Source organism: Vipera berus, assembly GCF_964194415.1.
Source record: "Vipera berus genome assembly, chromosome: 2".
NCBI classification, from domain to species: domain Eukaryota; kingdom Metazoa; phylum Chordata; class Lepidosauria; order Squamata; family Viperidae; genus Vipera; species Vipera berus.
Window position 1 is genome coordinate 207,344,422 of NC_138203.1, and position 23,946 is coordinate 207,368,367.

Below are 23,946 nucleotides of genomic sequence, written 5' to 3' on the forward strand. Positions count from 1 at the left end.
GAGTTTATACATTTGAAGGACACCCAGGTTGATGAAAAAAAGAGTTGACTACCATTGGGGGAGGGGGAGCCACGGTCAAGAGAGAAGAGGGAAATATACATTCAGGCAATGACTCCAATGACTGATTCTTCAGTATCTCATGACCTTTGACCTTTGACCTCATGATCTACTGACTCGGCCTTGCTAATCTGAGGTCACTTCCTTCTACTTTCTACATGTGCACACATATAGCACGTTTTAAAACTTTTCTCTAGGACAGGGTTGGACAATTATGGCAATTTTATGAGCTATGTATTTCAAGTCCCAGAGTTCCTGAGCTAGAGTTTAGGAATTATGAGAGTTGAAGTGCATAGGATGTTAAGTTGCCCATAGTTGCCTACCCTTGTTCTAGGATGTATCGAGACAGGCTTTACCTCATCCTATAATATGTTTGTGAAAATAAATCTTTCTTTTGTAGTTATAAAACCTGCTTCACGAACCGTTAGTTAGATCAGATTCCCACTCTCAGGAATGGGATGAAAACAGAGAATGTGGTTTCAGCGTCCAACACCAAGGTTTGTAGAATTGGGAAATGATCCAGCTCAGACAGAATTTGAACAAAGAAATAAGAGGAAAACAGACTGTAGGAATCATTCAATGAGAATCAGTATTTTCCATACAAGAATTTGTAGCTATTTTATTGCACTTAAACACCAAGAATAACTCTGACAATCCTTATTTCCCCCCCTTCACCCCAAAAATATAGCATAAAATTTTAGCAGTGATCATTTGTTCACAGCCACAGCTTCAAAAAACTGGAAGGAAGAACCCAACACGATCACGCTGCTTTACAATTCTGATTCACGTACAAAAGATACTGAATATTATTTTTTTTTGAGTATTCCAGTCACATCAAGTTGCAAATGAGAGGGAGAAACTCTCTGAAGTTTTTATTTGCTTACATTACAAAGCTGTTTTTTTTTCAGTTTGCTTTTGCTTTTTGCATTTGTGTGAAATAAATATTTCCAAAGGAATTTCATATATATATATACATATATTGTGTGTTTGTTATTTATATAATATATATTTATATATACACATAGTTCCATTTAACATTTTTCCTGTTACTTACCCCTAAAGTTAAAAAGTCATAAAATTGTGCAACGCTTAGAAAAAGAAAATCCCAAACTGTTTCCCAAAGATTTTATTTTAGGACAGAAAATATATATATCAGAAGGTGGCTTGTTTGCAGCCATGCAAGAACTGAGGAGAAGGAAATAAATCCGTCCTAATAAAACAGAAAATATGAAAGATAACTGAGAAGGAAAAAAAAGAATCAGCCTGTATTCCCAGTCATGCAGGAAGCCAAGTGAACGGAATCTTCATTTGGAATCTCCATTTGTTTAGGGGGGGGATAAATCTCAGCAGCCTAACCGACACTGTACAATGTCATAAGCTCTGCTATGAAACGCTCTAATTAAACAACGTGCCTATTATTTTCTAGAGCCGGAAATAAGTTGATTTGCAAAATAACGAATGGGTAAATGTATAGTGCAGCAAAAAATATTCTTCCTTTACCCCTTTTAAAATTAGTGTCTGTATTCACACACTATTTCAGCTGGAGCAGCCTTCTTTCATCTTGTCCAATTTACTAGAGCTAAAATAGATACCTTGATGGATATAGGAAATTTTCAGAGAGATATCTTCATACTGCTATACAAAAATATTAATAGACAAAGTACACATCAGCCCTGGTTTCCTATTTTTATAAAGAGTAATGTCAAGACAAGACCTCCTGCATTGCAGTTTATGGACAAGACTTGATTTTGGATTAGTTTGTGCATCTTTATCCTTTCATTCATGATGCTTTTGTTGCACATCGTTTCTTAACTATAAATGCAGGAATTGGTTTTTGCTCAAAATGTTTGCTATGTTTACTTTTTAAAAAACAAACAAACATTGAATATGCATCCATTACTTTGATGCAACATCCAAAAAGACAGTGCTGGGTCTGATATTTCTGAATGGGATGACATTGTTTTGTTAGATTATAAAAATCACTTCCCTCCCCTCTGCTTTAAAAAAAAGGTAGGAGAAAAATAAAATCAATGAAATTTCTTGGGGAATGGGTGGAAAGAAATACAAAATTTTGCTAGAAGGGGGAAAAATGATGCCGACAAAGGAAGAACAGGCAAATGTTATGAGATGCTGTCCAAACATTAACAAAGATATTGTGTTTAGAAAAAGTTAGCATCCATTAGACACCAAAATAATCCCTGCCAAAATAATTTAAATAAAAATAGAAGTGGTTCTTTTCTTAAGATAAAATGATGTACAGTATGTAAGCTACTTCTTCCCCACATTTTTGATGTTACAATCAAGAAAGGTACTGGGTCATCTGGCCTATGAAGACAGGTCAGTCTTCAAAGGAAATCTTAGTTATGAGCCCTAGCAGGTACAAAATAAATAATAAGCACACTTTGTGTTTTATTGACAATTTCTTTGCAGATGTTTGGAATCATGAGAAATGAGCCATTAGAAATGCTAGAAATCTGAAAGAGTAAGAAAGGACAGAAAATGCAAAGAGAAACAAGCAATGGATAATAATGTGGCTATAAATGCTTCCTTACCTAAGAAAAGAAGTTTTAGAAATGCCAATGCAATCCAGAGGATTAAAGTGCAGGTGCTTATGTCAGATGCAGCAGGCAAAACTCAAAGGAGTTGAAATACATTTCAGTCTATCAGGTTTTTTTTTACTGGAAGACTAAAAACTCAGCTCAGCTTCCTGCAGACTCCAGCTTCTTAGCTTGTGAAAGCATTGTTCAAAATGATGCTGGAAGCTGTAAAATATTGCAAAATGCAATATTTAAGTTGCCATTAAGAAAGGTATTTAATGGCAACACTTGATAGAAAACATGGGTAGGAGACTCTTTCTACAAGTAAAAACTCAGACAAGATAGGCTGCCAAGGTTTAGCAACGCTGACAAATATTTAAGATTTATTACCTAAATTGAGATTTTCATGAAGGAAGAGCACAAGAGTAGCTCTCTAGTCAATTATTTAAGGATGAACAAGTTAAAAGGAGATTCAAGCTCAAAAGAAGATACATTTCTTCCTTGGAATCCAGGGTTGAGTAGAAGGCTTAGTGATGCTCAACATAAAATTGTGATATGAAGAAGAATGACCCTTCAAAAATAAGGTGTCCATGATAGTAAGGGCCATGCTAATTTGAAATGCCAGGGTAGAATTGGATAAGGAAGCCCCCCTCCCCCCAAATGTTCTGAAAGCCAAGTAGTTTAATTATGAACATGTATTCATATCCATACAATAATACAATACCTCTTGAACTCTAAAAGCCCTTCTCAGCTCAAATAATCTCAATATAATTCTTCATTGAATTATCCAATTATATTATCAGTTTGTGTAAATGGTATATTTCTACTTTGTTCCATATAAAAAAGTAAACTTCTATTTAAGGCAATCAAATCCTATCAAGTAGGCGCCCTGTAATTGTCATCACTTCCCTCCTGCTCCAGTGGGAAATTATTCTTGCATTTTTGCAAACATAGTTTTATAGCATCAGGTATTCACACTGTCTTAGAAGATGGAAAGCTAAGCATTTTTACGGAAAAGGTAAAACTACATCATTCAAAATTATACAGCAAGCTTATCCATTTTTTGTTGTAATTGTTCCTAAACAAGTACTGTTTGCTTTGAAATACATATAGCGGTCTATAGAGTTAGATGTCATGCAAATGAAGGAAGTGCTATTTATAAGTTCATTCCCCTGGTGCATGGTAGTTAATCTCACACCAAAGAGTAAAGACTCTTAAATCTGGAAAAAATAAAAGGGAACAAGAAACAGAGACACTGCCAAAAAAATAATCCTCAGGCTTCTTATATCTATCCTTGGAAGGCAAGCAGGTGCTGCCTTCAAGGTCATTTTCAACATGTTTTCTTTATCATTCAAAAAAAAAATTATACAGGCTTAAGAAGAATCCGTTTCTCTGTTTCTTCAAGCTGGCTTTTATATCATGATATATTAACAGGCATTGCCACTGTTCCAAAGTAGATTCCTTCTTCATGATGCCATTCAGATGTGCAGTTTGGATTGTCAGACTTCCGTAGCATATAACAAGTGAACCTGACCGGTTTCTTGTATTGTGTCCATTTCTTTCTGCTTTTCCACAGGGCCACGTCACACATCCTTCTTCCCCATTTTTAATTTCTTGTACCTTTTTACACTTTTCATAACAATTTATCACAAGTCAACTCCAAATGTAAACAATAACATATTAAGTCACCCACCCCACCCCAACTTTATTAAAAAAACAATCAACCACAAACCCAAACAGTTGATATTTCTAGGTATTACATAAAGATCCATTTCAGCAATACTCAAAAGTTTACGAAATAACACGGGTTTCATTTTTCCTGTAAAAAGGCATGCAAAGTACAAGAAATAGCGAAAGGTTTCATTTTGTTTGTCAAAAGCATCATCAAAATGCCTCAAAGTGTCATTTGTAAAGCTTTCATTTTCTATCTTTGCTGGAAAGGGTTGGCCTCTATTTTTATTTCAGAGTAATGGGCAGTTCTGTTTCCACACCATAGATATCTTCCATGCTGCCACGTTTCCTGAAATGCATATGTAGAAAAGGTAGAGGGTGGGTTTTGGGAGTCATTTGTTGATTTATTTGATTGTTACTGCTTGGTGCTACCAAAATTCAACTGACTGCTAGATAGTAGCAAAGAGAGATAGCCCAGATCTGGGATCCCTGCTACTGCTATCAACCCAAGTCTTGGAGAGGCAAAGAGAAGATAAGATTCATAATGCTAAAGGTAAGGAAACAAAAGACCTGCTGAGACAAAGAAAGTCAGTAGCCTATGAAGTCAAAACAGCACTTTTTTTTAGGCAGCTATTTCCCAACTGGTCATAGATAAGCAAAGCTCCTATTGTAAATTGAATAGTGGCAACTATATACTTCACTATATTTCACTATTTTGAAAATATCTCACAGTATTGAAAACTAACATGGAAACAATTGCTATCGGGTTAATATTTTCCAGCTATTATTTCTTTTATGGTCACTTAGTGCAGGGGTCTTCAAACTTGGCCCTTTTATGACTTGTGGACTTCAACTCCCAGAATTCCTCAGCCAACATGCCTGGCTGAGAAATTCTAGGAGTTGAAGTCCACAAGTCATAAAAGGGCCAAGTTTGAAGACCCCTGACTTAGAGCAATGTTTTTCAAATCAGGCAACTTTAAGATATGCGGACTTCAACTCCTAGAATTCCTCAGTCAGCATGGGGAATTGAAGTCCACACATCTGAAAACTGCCAAGTTTGAAAAACACTGACTTAGAGTCATAGTCATGATGACAAACTACTGGCCATTTCCTTTCAGCCCAGTCTCTGATAAAATAAAAGGGCTTTTTTTCCTAGAATTGTTGGGAATATCTATTAGCCTAATCACAAAACATATTCCGATGGGAAGATAAATCAATGATATATTTTACCTGCCATTCAGATAAAACTTAATTCACTCCAAGAAAAAATTGTGAACAGAGATTTTATCAAGTGATAGACACTTGTTTGGAATTTTGTAATTAATGGTCTAAACCAAATAATTTTGTTTATTTATTAGATGCGTATGGCCACCTAAGTTATTTGCCTGCCTCCTGATTTTAGGAGCATGTAACATCGCATTTATTGACAGCTGATGTCAGGTACAATTGAAAATGCTGGCATTGACTCAGAGAGGCTTCCTCACGTGGTGTCTGGATGTTCCAATCAAAATTGGCCTCCCATTAGAAGGAGCAGCTACTTGTAGCTTGTAACTTCCAGGAGAAGTGGCCAGAAAGTGCTGGGTTTTTTTATTTGATGAAGGCTTTATTTCAGCCTCTTCCAGATTGGTTTCTTGTTGTATGCAGAAAGCTTTTTTCCTGCAATAGGGCCATGATATATGCTGTCTTCTACTAGGATGGCACAGAATAGCAAACATGAACCAGGTGAAACAGGAGGAAAAAGTCTATTGAATGCTCAGTTTATTTTGGCAAGGAGTTCCAAGGGTGAAAGGAATTCCAGCAAGAAACAAATAGGAGAGCCAGCTGCCCAGTTCCCTAGATAAAGGATAGCAAGTATCTTCCTTTTGTAGTGAGGCAGTGAGAAACTTGGCCTGCAGGGCAGGTGCTTCAGCTGAAAGACACAAAAAGAAATAGTTGTTTTATTCCAAAAAAACACTTTTCTAAAACTGGTTCTTCACAGCTAGCCTTTCTTGCTTCATGATTATTTTTGTCACCTCTCTAAAGCTGTATGAATGTCCTCTGTAGACAAATATGGAACCTTGTTTGCTACTGGTGTCCAGCTCTCACAATCTGGGGAAATAAAGATGGCTCTTAACAGCAAATAAGTACTGTATAGGAGGTTGGCTGCTATGTTGGAAGGGCTTCTTCTTACCCATGATCCCTTGGGACCAGAAGAAAACAGCCTGCTAAGAATTGCCTAATGACCAGCTGTTATTACAGGTATGGGAAACGATGCCCCTTTTATGACTTGTGGACTTCAACTCCCAGAATTCCTGAGCCAGCATGGGAGTTCTGGGAGTTGAAGTCCACAAGTCATAAAGGGCCATCGTTCCCCACACCTGTGCTACTGGGTTCAGTTAGGGTTGGCCCACACAGCCCCAAGAACTGCTTAAAGCCATTTTCTCTTGAAGAGAGAAGATGGAAGATAGCATATCGACCCCTCAAACGCTGATATAAAAGAATATGCAAGACAGAGCATACATGTAAGCATTGTCAACCCAGTTATAAAAATGGGCTTCACTGCAGCTTTTTAGGGCTGGTGGCTAGTGATGGGCAAATTTTACTACACCCTAACACTGTTTTCTAAAACTGGTTCTACACAGCTAGCCGTTCTTGCCTCATATAATTAATTATTTTTGTCACTTGTTTAAAACTATATGAATGTCCTCTATTAGACAAATATGGAATCATCTTGACAGTTGTGCACATTTATATGTTTGATAAATTAATTTAATGAAGTTCTTACCCGTCTATAGCGGCCAAATGAATAGGCGCAGCTCTACTTTGCATGGAAAGGGTCATATTGGACCTAACATCCATGTAGTTGTTACATATAAGAACCCAACAGAAAAAAAAAATCAATTCCAGAAACATGGCTGAATGCAAAAAAAAAATATGCAAAATCCACACTTTTCAGAGCTAAGCACTTGTTGCTTTTAATGGGTGAATCATCTACTGTTGTTCGGCCCAATCTACAATTTTTCTATTCCTCCACAAAGAATTTTACATAGTTTATTAAGTTTCTTATTTTTAAAAAAGGAAAAGGAAAATCTGAATCCCATGTTTCAAATTCTTACTGCTGGGTAATCACTCTTTCATCACAGGCTGTAAAATGTCAACCCTCCCACAGCCCAAAATAGTACAGTATACAAATCCATTACATACCATTATTATATACTACTATGATATAATAGTATGGATACGATAATGGAATAGAAAGAATGGCACTTTCTTTAAAAACACTGAAGAAAAGGACCACTTATTTGTTTAATGAATGCAATTTTATTCAAACATATTAATGTAAGCTATAAAAATTACCCATGCCTCTGAGAAGGATATGAACAGAGGAAGGGTTAACTTTATGCTATCTTGGATCCATTTAAAGCATATTAAAATATACTTCATTCTTGTGAAAGCCCAATAATACATTAATGTTTGTTCAGCTTCATTGTTACACTTGTTAGAACTCTGAATTTCAGATGCTGGACACAGATAATGAAACAGTATTGCATGTTTATATATTGGATCCATTAACAATGACTATCTTCTTTAGAATGGATTTTTGAATCCATATTTTACAGTGATGCACCTGTGTGCCAAGAGAAGTGATAATAGGAATCAGCATAGCTTGGGATTGACTTACTGTGGTAAAACCGAAGGTGCTCCAGATCTGTGGAAGTGAACAATTTGCCATTTGCCATCCCGGCGGTGCCAGATTCGAGTCTCCTCCGATTGGGCAGTGCGTGGGATCCCACTTGTATCCACATACTGTGTGATACGAATGTAAGCAATGCAGGCAGACTCATCTCCCATTAAGTGGATATGTGGATTCAGGATGGTTGTGTGCACTGGCTTGCTGTTCCTGGACCACACTGCAGATGGGGGGGAAAACAACAACTCACTGACATGAGAGATTATTACCTTTGTGAGGAAATAACTGAATACAATTGACAAAAACAGGTGTGTGATGCATTTTGCTAGGATTTCAGAGCGTGCTCCAGCCACATTAAAAACAGAGTGCAATATTTCTTTCAAAGGTGTATTTCTGTTATTCATCGACTACAAATGCTTTACTGCTGCTCCAATTCAAACCTGAATCTAAGAAGCTTAATTTAACAACTGTGCAAATCTTTTACCTCAGATTCAGAATCTAACAATGTGCACTTCACATTAAAACACCAATGATTTTGTGTAAAACGTTGAGAATCATTAAGAATAATCTGTATGAATAGGGATTTAAATCTGTATTAAATAGTTCTGTTTAGCCTTTTTTATTGTCAGCCTTCCATCATAGCAACCTCAGATTTTTTTTACAAACAACCAGAGAACTGTAGAAATATAATTGCAAAATATATACAGCATCAATTCAAAACTCAGTTTTTAACTTCATGAAAGGGAAGAGTAGACAGAATATAAATGCCAACTTCTCTGCCTTAACAACCTAGAGTTTCCAATTCCAGCTCAAACTATTCCTTGAAATTTTCCCTTCTCCCAAATTATATGCATGCACCACATTATATGTAAGTATATCTCTATCTCCATGTCTATCTCTATATCTCTCTATCTCTGTCTCTATCTCTGTCTCCATTTCTATCTCTATCATGTGTGTGTAAGTATAGGTGTATATGTGTATGTGTGTATATATATATATTAGAAGCCATTTTTAAAAGGACAAACTGAGGAGGAGGAGGAAAAAGACTACAAATTAAAATTAATTGCCTATAATTGATGGTATATAAATATTGCAAATAAATAAATATATAAATAAAGATGGCCTATATAATTAATTAATCCTTCAATTTGCATATAACAACCATTCTCTCTCACAAGTAAAACACTCTTCCATATAGAAATACATAACTATGCCTTCCCCTTTCCATTCTTTGATTGTTTAGGGATTAAACATACACACAGACATACACAGAATTAAATCAAAGTCCAGCAACTTTTCAAAACATAAAGGATGCTTACAGTTTTCAAAGTAGAATCGATGGAAATCCAGCCCTTCCACCAGGTTCCCCAGAGCTTCTGGTTCAAACGCCGTCATTCCAGGGTCACACATTTTACTGGAGATATCCATAAAAAGATAGAGGATTGAGAAAAATAATTATCTCACTACTCAAATTTATTTAGAAGCTTTTCATCATGTTGATGAATATAAAGTGAGAGTATAAAACTGTACCCATCCATCAGTGAAAAAGAGGGAGAAAAGACTGTGACTGGAGATGGGGTAATATCTCCAAAAAGATTGTCCTTCACTGCCTCCAAGGATATTTATTTATTCATTCAGTTAATTTCTATAGCCACCCATCTCAATCCAATTGACTTTTGATTGACATGACAAGGTCAATTATGAACATGGTAAGCACACTGAAACTGAATTCAAAGAGAGGAGGATTTTGTTTTGTTTTTTTGCTATAGGAATTTGGTTTGATTTGGGATCAAAGTCCCTTCCTTGTATATCTCATTGAAGGATCAGGTGTTCATTTTGAGAGAAGTGCCAATTCTTGTTAGAAGTACCTTGTACCAATCTATCTTAATTTATATCTTTATAAGTTTCATGCTAGAGACACGGTGGCTCAGTGGGTTAGGACGCTGAGCCTGTCGATCAGAAGGTCGGCAGTTTGGCAGGTCGAATCCCGAGTGCCGCGTAGCAGAGTGAGCACCTGTTACTCGTCCCAGCTTCTGCCAACCTAGCAGTTTGAAAGCACGTAAAAATGCAAGTAGAAAAATAGGGACCACCACGGTGGGAAGGTAACAGCACTCCATGCGCCTTTGGCGTCTAGTCATGCCGGCCACATGACCACGGAGACGTCCTTGGACAAGCGCTGGTTCTTCGGCTTTGAAACAGAGATGAGCACCGGCCCCTAGAGTTGGAAACGACTAGCACGCATGTGCGGGGGAACCTTTACCCTTTTAAGTTCCATGCTGTAATATTGTGACATATGTTGACATAACATGCTTAGGGGTGTTTATAAAGATTACTTGGAAGGATGAGTTAAAAGTCTTACAGAATTCTCAGGAGCAGCAGTGACCTGCTAAAAGTCCATGTCAACTGTGTGAAGAAAATTATGCTGCTGCTGGTTGACTTCTGATACAATTTAAAGGGAGGGTTTCAATTCTCAAGTGGTACATGTACTTGGTCCACAAGTTATTGTGTTTTATAGATCTTCTAGATGGGAATTCTTTGCTACTGTTTTGTTATTGGTTTATGATTTAAACAATTTAACAATGGCATTATTTTATATTGCTCGTACTGTACTGATTATTCTTAAATGGTATGGCAGACTTTATAGAGTCATGTTTGAGAAATCTATTTTTAAAAGAAAATAAACCTTAAAGGAACAATAATAGCAAAGGGAGAAAATAAACTATTGATTCCAAATAAAACATTCTACTGTTTTTGTTTTTTTGTTTTTTAAATGTATGGAAACTACTCTCTTAATTCATAATTACCCACCAAGGATATACCCTTGTAATTCATGGATGTTTTGTTACCATTAATTAGCTTTTCTGTCTTCCCTTTTAATAATGAAAACAAAACCATGGGATTACAAATGAAGGTCAATGTTGTCTGAATCCACCACAATGTTACAAGAATGAGCAATATTGTCTTATCTGAATCATCTCTAAAAATGTTTCCCATTAATTTCATATCTCTTTCAAGGTTTCTGCAGGGATCTAACAATGGTATATTTGAATCACTTTGCTACTTAGTTATTTGCAGAGCTAGTAGTGGTTTTTGAATACTTGTTTTTTTAAACTTCATACTCAGGGGCAAAAGAAAAACCAGGTCTTTGCCCCCTATTCTTCATTAATACATTCATGCAGTTCATTCTCTCAGCCAGGAATCACAATTTAGTCAGCAGTAACAGTTGAGATTTATCACTGGTCCAAAATAATCCATTTTTTAAAAATAATTATGATGGAAGATAATAACAAGATAATTTACAGTGGACAGATAAAATTTTCTGAGGTCAGTTTCGAGCCATGTTTTAAATACTAGTCAAAGAAAGTCACTAATTTGCTTGCCTTCAGAGCAAGCTGACATTTCAAATCCCGCCAGCATCACTACGCTGTTTTCCATAGATAAGGCATTTAGAATTACTAGCTATTCTCCTACACACTGGGCAAGCTGAGAAGTGTGCTTTTTCCCTCTATACAAACCAAAACACACAGCAGATACACTCACGTGTAGGACTCAAAGTCCCCGTTACTTATTGCTTCAATCAGCTGCTCTGTCACCTTAATGATTTCCTGTTTCCGTACTGTTGGATTTAAAAAAAGAGAGAAGAAAATATTAAATGGAAACTGACAATGACAAGGAGCACTTCTTAGAGCTGTATGTCTGTTTCTGCTGTGCATAGGAAACACATAGAAAGTGATTGGGCATAGAAATCGGGTTTCACTATTTGGAGGATCCAGTTTCTACTTCTCACTGCTTTGAAGACATATTCAAGCCTTTGGGACACCTCAGCAGCCACAGTGATGATAAATAAGGTCTTTAGTATCTTAGGGGTGGGTTTTCTGCATATCGAAAACTATCTGAATCAGAATGAATTATGCAAAGTAAAAACAACTGCAGCAGCAGTTATGCAAAACCAAAAATTAATGTGTGTCCTTCACTTCAACATCTTTCGAGGGTGAGGAACACAGCAATTCTGCCCTACTGTTTTGTGCCATGTGGAGATTGGCGTCGTCGTTGATTAAACTCACTTCACCAGGAGTTCAGCTTTGGTTTTGGCTCTGCCCTGGTTTGTTGGTTCATTTAAGTACTGCAAAGCTGGTGCTTTTCTTTGCAGTTCTGTAGATTTTGGGATAGGGATGGGGCAGTTGACCTCCCCATTGCATAAAGTTTTGCCTCATCTCACTTACTGGCTCTGAGCTCAAGGCAAATATCCCTTATCTCCCAAGAATAATTTAGCATCATGCTCTTGAAGTTTGTCTCTTCCTATACACATTGTTTAGAATTCATCTCTCCCCCTCCCATCCAATTACAGCTGCAACATGCAATTATGATCACAGCTATTGGAAAAAGCAACCAATAGTGAAATTGTTAATGTACTTGCATTTCACCTTCACAGATGTTTAAATATAACAATAGCAGCAAGGCAGCTGGGAAGTGTTTGGACTATTTTAAAGCTTTTGGGGGTTTTTTTGGTTTGTTTTTTAAACAACTGACCTTCCCTTGAAGAACTTATCAGATTCCACCCCCCTCCCCACAAAATCAGCAAACACAAGTACTTGTACTGAAAAATATGGATGGGAAGGCTAGTAATTTATTTTTCCATTTAAGGGTTGCAAGAGTCATTCAGAAAGTGGAGCACTCATTGAATTATCTTCTTTGAACCCTCCCAGGACCAGCATGAGGAAAAGGTGAGCACCAACTGGCTGACAGAGCTCTCCAAACACAGGTTAGCCCCAGCTAATGAGGCATCACAGCTCCAAGGACATAGCATCCATAAAGGAAAGATATAGGATATGAGGAAAAGTAAAAATATCTCAATTCCTCTGTTATGTCTGCCTTCTCTCAGAAAGGAACTGACACCCCAATGACTACTGTAGTGTCACTGATGAAAGGAAGGTGTTGCAGCTAATTCTAAACAAAGGGAGAATAAAAGCACACTTAGCAAATTTAAACAAAGTCAGATCTCCAGGATGAATTACTAGAACATGGAAGGATGTAGAAGAGATGGTTGCACAACTCCTGCCACCTTTCCTGGAAAACTGGTGACATCCCCCCCAAAGTGGAGGCAAACAAAGGGTGTCCCTCTTTTCAGAAAAGTAAATAATATGTTGGACTGAAGGAATTTCGGAGCCAATTAGCCTGATTGAATAATTTTTTAACAGCATATTTATGAGCACTTAGATAGGAATGCAACATTAGCCAGAAGCAGAATGGATGAATGACAAACAAGTCATGTCACGCTAACCCTATATTCTGTTTAACAGACTCATTATCTTAATAAACTGGTGGGGGGATGTTGTGGGCACAGTATATCATGACTTCAGCAAAACATTTGACAAAGTCTCTGTTATCCTTATTAATAAAATGGTAAAAGATGGGCTAAAAGATATAATTGTCATAACTGGCTGAATGACCACTCTCAGATAATTCTCATCAATGGCTCCCCATCAGCTCAGAGAAAATAGTATTAAGTGGAACACCATGGGTTCTGTCCTCGATCATATGTTGCTCAACATTTTTATTATGAATCTAGACCAGTATGTTTCAAACTTGGCAACTTTAAGGTAATGTGAACTTCAACTTTGGTTATTGTTTTTAATGTTTTAATATGTTTAGTTTTATAGTTTTAATATGGTTTTAAAAGGTGCTTTAACTTTTGATTGGGAGCTGCCTAGAGCTGGTCAGAAGATGGGTGGCTCTATACAGTAATTATTTTAAATAAATAAGCTCCCCATGCTGGCTGGGAAATTCTAGGCGTTGAAGTCCACACATCTTAAACCTGCCAAGTTTTTTAAAAAATGGACATAGATGAACAGACTGAAGGGGTGATTGTCAAATTTCCAGATGATATAAAACCATGTATTTTGTTCTGCTTTTACAGGTGAGAATGTAGTACAGATACGTATTTATATTGAAGTTGGCTTTTTCAAGAGGAAGACTGAAGGAAATTAAAGTAAAAAAGGCCTGGAGACTAAAACATATGAAGAATGGTTTCTGGAATTGGGAATGGCTAGACTAGAGAAAAGAAGGGCTATGGGTGACGTGATAGCAGGATTCCAGTATTTAAGGGGCTGCCACAAGAGGGGGTCAACTTATTTTCCAGAGCACCAGAAGAAAAGATTAGAAACAATGGATGGAAAACAATCAAGGAGAGAAGCAACCTGGGATTAAGGGGAAACTTTCTAACAGTGACTGAGGACAATTAATCAGTGGAACAGCTTGCCTTCAGAAGTTGTGGGTGCTTCATCACTGCAGGTTTTTTTTAAGAAAAAACTGGACAGCCACTTGTCTGAAATGGTATAGGGTCTCCTGCTTGAGCAGGGGGTTGGATTAGAAAACCCCCAAGGTCTGTTCCAGCTCTATCTGATTAAAGTAAAAGTAATGGACATGAAGTTCTAACCCAACCTGAAAATTCTGATCTTTTCCCAGAAATATGCCATTCATATTTCACATCAGTATCTGTTTCAAAGAGCTAGAAAATAGCCAGGGGCAATAGTGGAAATGATAAATCTGTTAGAAATGGTTGAATTATTAAAGGGGAAAGTAGGTAAATCCATAGAAGAATGAAGCTTGTTGAAAAGCCAGCAGTGCTTCCACAAACCACATCTTATCTTACAAATATTTTGTTGACGATGATGTTATCAGCAAACATATAGACAAAGGAACTTGGTGTATATTACATAAACTCAGGCATACTATATACTTGGATTTTTTAAACATTTGACGAAGTATTTCACAAAAAGATTCCTGAGCAAATTCAGCTGGCATGGAAGAAGATATGTGGCCTAGGGAATTGGCAATAGCAATAACACTTAAGACTTATATACCACTCCATAGGGAGGGAAGGACAACAAAGCATTTAAGACCAGGGGATGGCCAGGAATAAAAAAGTAGAAATACAGAACAATTACCAGTCCCACTAATCAGACTGCATTGGGCAAATAAAGTTTCCCCACTCTATCACAATTAAGGAGAGTTTTGGTCCTTGTCAAGAGAAGATTGTTTCCCACTTACCTCTCATTAACTGAAAACTGTAATATAACACAGTGAACTGGGCAGCTCAAAGGCAGTATTAGGGCAGCAGGATAAAAACAAACAAACAAATGAACCCCAAACCCCCACATTAATTGCTTTATTAAACAAAATATGGGGAAAATATCCACAAGAAAATAAAGCGGCATGTCGTCGACTTAACAACCATTCGTTTTGTGATGGTTCGAATGGCACTGAAAAAAGTGACTTATGATCAGTTTTTTTACATGACCGTTGCAGTAACCCCATGGTCACAATGATCAGAATTCATATGCTTGGCAACTGACATGTATTTATGACAGTTGCTTAGTAACAGATATTTTGGGCTCAATTGTGTCGTAAATCAAGGATTATCTGTAATTAGAGTTTCAGGTTCAAACCATGTAAGTATGGGATCTCTTTAAATGGTTGCGAAATGAAGAGGCATAAATGAAAATTGAGAAGACAGAAATTTCATCTAATCATCTGCCATTGTCTTGACTGGAAATGGTGTGGTATGAATCAAGAAAGAAAAATCATCTCAAAAAATAAGGAAATATGAAAGATATAGTTTGGGACTGTGGTACAACTATCTTTAGTAGTATTGGTGCATAACATTGCAGGAAATGGGCTCATTTAAAGAAACATGGCATATCATTCTCTATAAATGTCGGAATTCCTGAACACAACACAGTTGTGCCAGAGAAGTATCTCCTTCATAAGATTTGTAAAAATATCTTTCTCCTTAGACCAGGTTTTCTATATGCCTATATAATTCAGGAGCTTATTAGCTATTCCATTTCTGCCTTTTAAAAAAAATGGTAGGGAAGCCTATTTGGGAGTTAGATTTTAAATTGTTATTCTAAGTAACTGGCCCTCTTCTTTTGTCACAACTTGCTCATTGTGGTTATATATGGTCCTACTCTGAAGATGCTTCAGAAGATGACAAAAACCATCCTCTTGAAGAGATTTTTAAATACATTGAATTACAGTGGTGGGTTTAAGATTTTGATTGTTTAGTTGATTTGTTAGTTTTATGGATGGATGTTATAATTATACGAATGTTTTACTTTATGAGTTGTAACCTCCTTAGAATTGGAAGAGTAGGTGGCATATATATTTTGGAAAATATATACGGGCAAACATAAATTTAATGAGGAAATGCTGTTGCTAACATGCAGGAGTATTCTTCCTGGAACTATTAATCCTGAGAAATGATTTGCCACTGATGATTGGGCAGTTTGTTAAAAAAAAAAGGGAAATAGGCCAGCAATTGCTATAGCTATTGGGCTGCAAAAATCCAGATAATCACTAGATGGCAGCAAAGAAGTAAAGAAAAACAATTATCAGAGCTTTTGCAGCTCAGATAAGATAGGTTAAGATAGCCTCGCTTAAAGTAATTTTATCAAGATTCTAAACTCATTCCTTGTGCATACAGTATTCTGATAATGTTTGTTCCAAACCATGTTTTTAAAATGTTTCAACCAACAGAGTCGGATTGAGAAGTGTTCTTCACCCCAAATAACTCTCCAGAACAAATATGCATCCAGTTAATACCAATTTTGAATCCCAGAAAGAGAAGTCATTGAGGGTGGCAATTCAGAGAAAAGAAAAAGAGAAAGCAAGGGGGAAAGGATTCATTTATCCATCCGTATACCTCAAAACACACTTAGATGTTCTTTTAAACAGTTGGGTGTAGGGATTCAGTTACAAAGTCTTACAAATATGTTAATAAGTCACTGTCAGCCAAAGCTGTGTGCCTTTATATAGATCTTATTCCTGAAAAAGCTGCCATGAAGCAATGCCTGAATGCTTTCTCTGGATCCACACATTTGGTGGATTAGCCGGAAAATATTTTTTTTTATGTCTCTCTCCCTCAGTGTCAAACTCTTCAACATGCTTTTTGAGTCCTTTGGAAGGCAGAATCATACAAAGCAATCCTTTGTATGGAATGCATATCTTACATCAATTATTACTATAATATAAATGAAGGCGAATATACATGTCCCAGGGCAATGTTGCAGGATCCAATCTGGGTCGGTCACCGGGACCAGAGGTTTTGTCTTCCAAGCTTTCAGACTCATGCTGGAACCCATCTTCAGATAGACGTTCCCTGAAAACGGGCTCCAGCATGAGTCCGAAAGCTCAGAAGACAAAACCTCCAGTCTTGTACTGGAATGTAATGATGCAAGCCATTGACCCTCGCCTATTGTGGAGAAGCTAAGTAGGCATTTCCTGCCAAGCTGAGGCTAGCCCTCAGGGGCTAGCTTAATGGTCAGCCCCAACAGTTTTGGTGTATTTGGGGTGGGAGAATTCAGGCAGGTAATTGGAGGAACACCTGAGAGCTTATGTGTATAAGTACCGGCCATTACCTGTAGCAGAGCAGTTGTGTTCTTGAGACAATAAAGAGATGTTTTGATGCTGTGTCACTCCTTGCCTATTGACTTAACCCACTACATAAAACCAGTGACTGACCCAGATTGGATCCTGCAGCATTATTATTATAGATGTGGAAATATTGTTACTTTCAGGATGATGCTGTTGTCATGCAATTCCTTTCCCATCATACTAAGGATATGATCCTGAACAACATCTATTCTGAGAAAAGTATTTAGAATAGAATAGAGCCGGAAGGGACCTTGGAGGTTTTCTAGTCTAACCACCTGCTTGAGTAGGCTTACCTAATTCATTTAAGCAGTCAGTGTTTGCCAAGGGTTCTCATCTATGGAGTTATCCAACAAGAAGTCCTCAAAAGCAGGAATTCTCTATGAGGTTCCTTTTCTATGGCACATGAGTGGCCCTTTCCCTCACTGAAATTCCAAAAACACTTTAAGACTGGCTTAAGTTGAAAGGCCACTGGAAAGTGGTAGATGGAGTAATTTATGGATTACCCTAAGGGAGATTTAATGTTATGTCCTATCTATTGTAGAAGAGTGTATTTATTACTCTGTTATTATTGAATTGTTTTATTGTTCTGGTGCATATTGCCGATCATTTAGAGTCATCTAAAGTGAAATAGTATAAAAGGGTCCATAACGAAAACATGACAAACATCTTGATCAGGCAAGGGGCTCCTCTAATTCTGGCAAACCATATGCCTCTGGAAAGCTCACGAGCAAGATTTGGAGAGGTTAGGACGCTGAGCTTGTCTATCAGAAGGTCGGCAGTTTGGCGGGTCGAATCCCGAGTGCCGCGTAACAGAGTGAGCGCCTGTTACTCGTCCCAGCTTCTGCCAACCTAGCAGTTCGAAAGCACGTAAAAATGCAAGTAGAAAAATAGGGACCACTTCGGTGGGAAGGTAACAGCGTTCCGTGCGCCTTTGGCGTCTAGTCATGCCGGCCACATGACCACGGAGACGTCCTCGGACAAGCGCTGGCTCTTCGGCTTTGAAATGGAGATGAGCACCGGCCCCTAGAGTTGGAAACGACTAGCACGCATGTGCGGGGGAACCTTTACCTTTAACTTTCTTCCATAATTGCTACCTTTCAATTGGCAAGTTGGTTGTATTGTTTTTCATTCTGAGGCTCATGTGCAACCAGTCAGGCCCTTTGCTGCCACTGATAGCCAAACTAATAAGAACTGCTTGATGCATGTGCTCCTGCCAACCTCTGTTCTCTCTTTCAACCAAATTCTGTTTCTCGTTACCTCTCTGCCATGGAATGATTTAGTTTAATACAAGACAAGGGAAGAGCTCTGACGGTCCATTTTTGGAAGACAATTATAAACAATAGTTGGAAAAGGGAAACAAAAAATACCAAAGAACATTTTCTAAAGCATGTGGGTTGTTTGGCCTCCTTAGTATTCTATTCTAATTGATTTAGATTTACGGCTGTACATGAAGTTCGATATTTGTGCCTTAGAAGAGGACAGGTACATCTAAGAATCACAGGAAGTGGGCAGAGCAGGGGGAATATCCAGATCAACGCTCAGTGATGGTCTCAGCCCTGCACTGCAACAGCAAGGTTGTAGAGAGTAATCCCATCGTTCATCTCTCCTATATATTTTCTCATTGTATAATCCTAGGAACCGGACTGCATAGATCATTAGAACTGTAGTAGTATGAATGAAATCTAATTGTCCTCCAATTCGTGGACTGAAATTATAGCAAAAGTAATATAGTCTTGTACTGTCTTGTACTGAAATCTTGTACTGAAATCTTGTACTATAATCTTGTACTGTCGAGATAGCTAAGACAAGTATTTGTATTTGTGTAATGAGAATTGAGTTAAATGTTTATTTCGGTAATGAGCTGATTTAAACTCTGTGTTATTGACTCAAAAGGATTAGAAACAATTCAACACCACTTCTGGCAAAATCTTATATTGTACCTTTAGTGTCTTCATCTTCAATGGTGGTATTTGTACTCTCTGAAGATTCCTGGACCAGAAAAGAAAAGGGGAAAAAAAGCAAAATATTGGAGCAAAGTAAGACTATTCCGACTTCGTTTCAGAACTGTTGGTTAGCCTTTCATTAAGGTTCTACCCAAACAGCACCCAACACTGCAAAGAAACAAAAACCAGGTAAGCATCAGTACAGGTCAATAACTGCAGCTCTTGCTTTGTATCTGTAACACTTGCCCTGACTTCTGGGTCTTACAAAAGTAAGCAGGAGGTCCGACTGCGTTATCTTGTAAAAACTTAATCACCTTTCTTGCAATTGTCTGCCATCATAAAGAAGACCGATCAGTACAGCAGGAATGAGGATCCTGAAATCTCCTATCATTAGGAGGAATAAGAGGGCTGTGTAGAAGTGAAAGACAATATGTACAAATTAACAGGAGGGAACTAGGATGAGGGAGAGAGGGAGACTGTGCAGGAGTGAAAGAGGCCACACTGAGTGCATAGTAAAGAAAGAAATGTACAGTAAAACAAAGAGGGTTTCTAAGACCCACACAGACCATCAAAGCCTGACACACACTTTCTTCCATAAACAGCCAACTGGTACACAAATTAACATGGAGAAAGGGGAGCCATTTGCTCTCCAGCAATATCAGCAAGACAGCTCTGGTAGCTATAGGATTACTAATTCATCCCACCAGAGACTTTTGTTTTTTGTTTTTAACATATCTCGGTCTCAAACAACAAATTGACCAAGCTTCACCAGCTGTCTGATTGCTTGTGATTGCACAGTTCCAGCAGAGCCACATTAGATAGCCTTTTCCTTCATGTCTCCTTTTTATTGAGGTAGTTTGCACGTCTGCTAAATGATAAGCACCACTGAAAACCTTTCCCTAGAAATTCAGATTAGGTTCTCAGTGCTCTTCGGTGGGCTTCAGCTTCTTTTTGTGCCATCCATTCCTGTTTAATGGGATTTGTAGGGGAGATGCTGCACCGAAGAGGTTCAACCTTCAACCCAACCCTCTATGCTTTCTAAGAACAGGAATGGTTGGAAGATGTTGAGAGGCCCAACATTATCAGCATTGAGGAAGACAAAGGACACTCACCATTAACTGAACGCTGGAACTGGACTTTCTTTTCTGGAAAAACAAGGGGAAGAGATGGGACAAGAAGAGACACAGAGTGAGAAAGAAAGAAGTGAGCAGAACATGGGAGAAGATGGGTTTTCTTGTGTGTAAGCCTGATGCTTAATTGAAGAGTTCCATGTCTTCAGCAAAGACAGAACAACCACTGTACACAGCATGCTAACCTAAAATTTCCTGCGTAAGGAACAATTCAATCAACATTGTCCAATTCGCACTGAGTGCTACTCATCTTTGCTCCCTATGGATCTTGTTACCCTAAAACAGCCTTGACATCTAATTCTCAACTTAGTTCATTTCTTACCCAAGCCAAAGCAAATATTTCCAAGTGAAAATTTTCCAAGCTGAATGCATATTAGATATCAAACTAAAACTACTGTGTTACTCTTTCTTATAAACACAAGAGTATTTAAATTCAACTTTCCAATAACAAAACACTAAACTTTTATAACACGCCTTGCCAAGAGGAAAGATTGACATCCTGCTAGTGGAATAGGCAAAAACCATTCATTTAGAATCAGAAGATAAGCTAGAAGGAATTCAAACAACTCTCTAACTCAACTTAATGAGGCAGGATATGTTACAACACCAATATCTGAATCTTTCTTAAATAATTGCTGAAGTGCCGAAAGCCTCTTACTTTACTAACCTAAAACTGTACACTTGTTACAGTTGAAATCCATTGCTTCACAAAATAATTAATGGATGTACTCTTCTAAAACAGAGGTCCCCAACCCCCAGTCTGTGGACCAGCACTGGCCCATGGCATGCCAGCAGCTGGGCCATGCGAACAAGTGAAGCCCCATCCACAGGATGCAGGCAGTATACAAAACCACACCCCCTCCGGTCCACAGAATGACCTTTCTCCACAGAACCGGACCCTAGTGCCAAAAAGATTGGGGGGCACTGTTCTAAAAACAGTTACAGAGTCTTTTGCATGGATACGTGAAGCATATCTCACTTTTCAAGATGTCCACATTATGCATCTGCACTGATTACCGGGTAACAAAACTGTAGGTTTGATGTAGTGACAGGGAGTACAAGATACAATTTTGCCTGGAAAGAAATTCTCCCAAGAGGAAAATCTGAAAACTGGATTTTAATGATGACAAAATATTTTCATTCCCACTAAAAAGAAGAGGGTTGCTAAGCTTTATTTGGAAACAAAAATAATAAATATATGCTATTCTATCTTGTCTGCTTCTTTCCTAGATTTCTGCAAAGTGTAGTAATCATTAACCTTATGTAGGAATGTGTTAACACGTGTTTTCATTAGAAAATTTTTAAAAATGAGGATGAAAAAATAATAGATTTTTATTATATGGTTAATTCTTAATTGCAAAAATGTACACATTCTAATTACAATCTGAGGAGCAGAGATTATATTGCATATGATCTCATATACTAAATGGTGAAAATCAACGTCTCATTAACTGCAGACATAGACTCACCACAAATTAGCACTTTGCGTATTAGAGCAGAAATCCTAGAAATATAATTTAAAACTTTACCCCTTAATTCATGATGAAATTACTTCACATTGCACACTGGAAAGGAATCGCCTTACCACATTTCAGAAGTTCAATGAGCAGTCAAAAATGTTTTGAAGTTCCCTCTTATTTATCATCATTACTATCCAGTTTTGGGTTTTGTACTCTGCTTTGCTTTGGCAGCAATCTCAACAATCCTTGTGAGCATGCCTAGTCATGCTCAGACAAGGTAGAAAGTGCCTTGAAGTGGTTGTGTTGCCCTTCCAAAAGGATGTAGCATCTCAGCACTTCAGACAGTGAGTTCAGCTGAGCACTTCAGGTGCTTCACACAGCCCTTAGAAACAGATTTCAAATGTGACTATTGCAAATTAAATTACGATATGCTTCAGATTATGTGGGTAGAAATAGCAAATTCATGCCCATTGGTATCTGGGATCTTCATTGTCTTCTATCACCTATGTATAAGGTCATATCTTGTTTTAAATTATTGCTTCACAACTCTCCTCTGAAAATTTAAAAAAGGGAGAACAGGGATTACTATCTAAAATGGAACCACCCAGGCTATGATCTATGATAATTCCATTGAAAACCTAGTAAAAGATGCAATAGGAAATCTTACTGGACAATAATTATAAAAGTAATCAGACATAACACGATGCAACACAAAAGCAGTGACCTCATTTAAGTAGGACAAACACACAATAAAAGAACACAGTACAGGGAAGTGAACTTAGTAATTTAGGACATAGGATGTGACATGGTGGAGTGCAGTGATTGCATTAATTTAGTGTGTGAGGATGTGATTCTAACTGGGACAGTGAACATTATTGTGTAGCTGCTGGTTAAAAAGAAGAGAACACCTTATCAATAAATATAGGAGTGTATTGATCAAAATAATAAGGATTAGCTGACAAGTTTTTATTTTAATGAGATGTTGTTATATCTAAACAAGAATATCTATCTTTCTAAAATGAACTATTCATGGAAAGAATCCTACTTCAAGTTTAAAACATTTGCTTCTTGGGAGCAGTTATTAAACCATGGATTTCATTAGAAAAATACACAAATCTTGTGGCCATGAATCTGACATTTGTGTCCTGAAACAAAAGGAGCAAAATCTTCCCCACTGCACACAAAAATAAGTACAAGAATATATCAGTAAGCTGGTTTAACCATGATAAGGGAAGAAACTGATTCTTTTGGTTAGTTTCTGAGAGGAATTAACAGTGAGAGCACCAGGAGAGGCTGTTAGTACTAGGAACAGCCAGCTGCCTCAGCATAAATATATATCTTGGCCCAACAGTGCTGTAGTCAGAATCTCCAAGGCATATATATATATGGTCATTCTCTGAAACTGCATTCCTTTCCACACCCTCAGACCACCATCAAGTCACCACATGAACTGTGAAAGGGTTGCCAGACACTTTTCAAGAAAATTCCACTTTGGTTTCCAGAAAATAAAACAGTAATAATGTCAGTGCACAGCTACAGTACACTCTATTCCAACTCAAATAGTTTGGAACTGAGCAATGGAAGTAATATTGCTGCTAAAAAAAAGTTGTTCATGCTTTAATCCACTTTTTAGTAAAGTCATGAACCAGCTTTCAAAGTCTCAATGGCCTTACAAAGCTAAAAACATAGAAGCATTGTTCCTGGATTTACTACCTTCTCTTTAGACCTAGTGGTGACAATAACCTCTGAAGTCTTTAATCTCTTTCAGGTTTCCAAAAGTTCCTTTATCATATTAATGTAGTAGAGGGTAGTTTTCTTAAAAATCATCACAAACTATTCAGATTTTTTTTTTAAAAAAAGGGTAACAGCTGGGATTCTTACCACTGCTCAAAAGCTAAGCCAGGAACAAAATACTGTATCTAACGGATTTTACTAAATCAAATCACCATGCACTTTCAGCATTGGCTGTCTTGGCTGGGACCACTGGGAACTGTAGTATAGCAACCTCTGGAAGATCTCAGATTTTTAATCCCAATTTTAAAT

At 37.6% G+C, this 23,946-nt stretch overlaps 1 protein-coding gene across 1 annotated transcript in view; it reads right to left on the reverse strand.

The window, feature by feature from the left end:
• Positions 1-657: 657 nt before the first annotated feature.
• The window catches only part of CAMK2A (calcium/calmodulin dependent protein kinase II alpha), a gene marked incomplete at its 5' end in the record, with an annotated part of 178,698 nt that continues 155,409 nt past the window's right edge, over positions 658-23,946 (reverse strand). Inside the window, 7 exons of the mRNA XM_081320536.1 lie at positions 658-6,174; positions 7,030-7,092; positions 7,927-8,155; positions 9,255-9,349; positions 11,476-11,551; positions 19,311-19,359; positions 20,426-20,458. Coding sequence (XP_081176662.1) covers positions 6,171-6,174; positions 7,030-7,092; positions 7,927-8,155; positions 9,255-9,349; positions 11,476-11,551; positions 19,311-19,359; positions 20,426-20,458 — 549 coding nt within the window. The 3' untranslated portion in view covers positions 658-6,170. The remainder of the gene's footprint in view (positions 6,175-7,029; positions 7,093-7,926; positions 8,156-9,254; positions 9,350-11,475; positions 11,552-19,310; positions 19,360-20,425; positions 20,459-23,946) is intronic.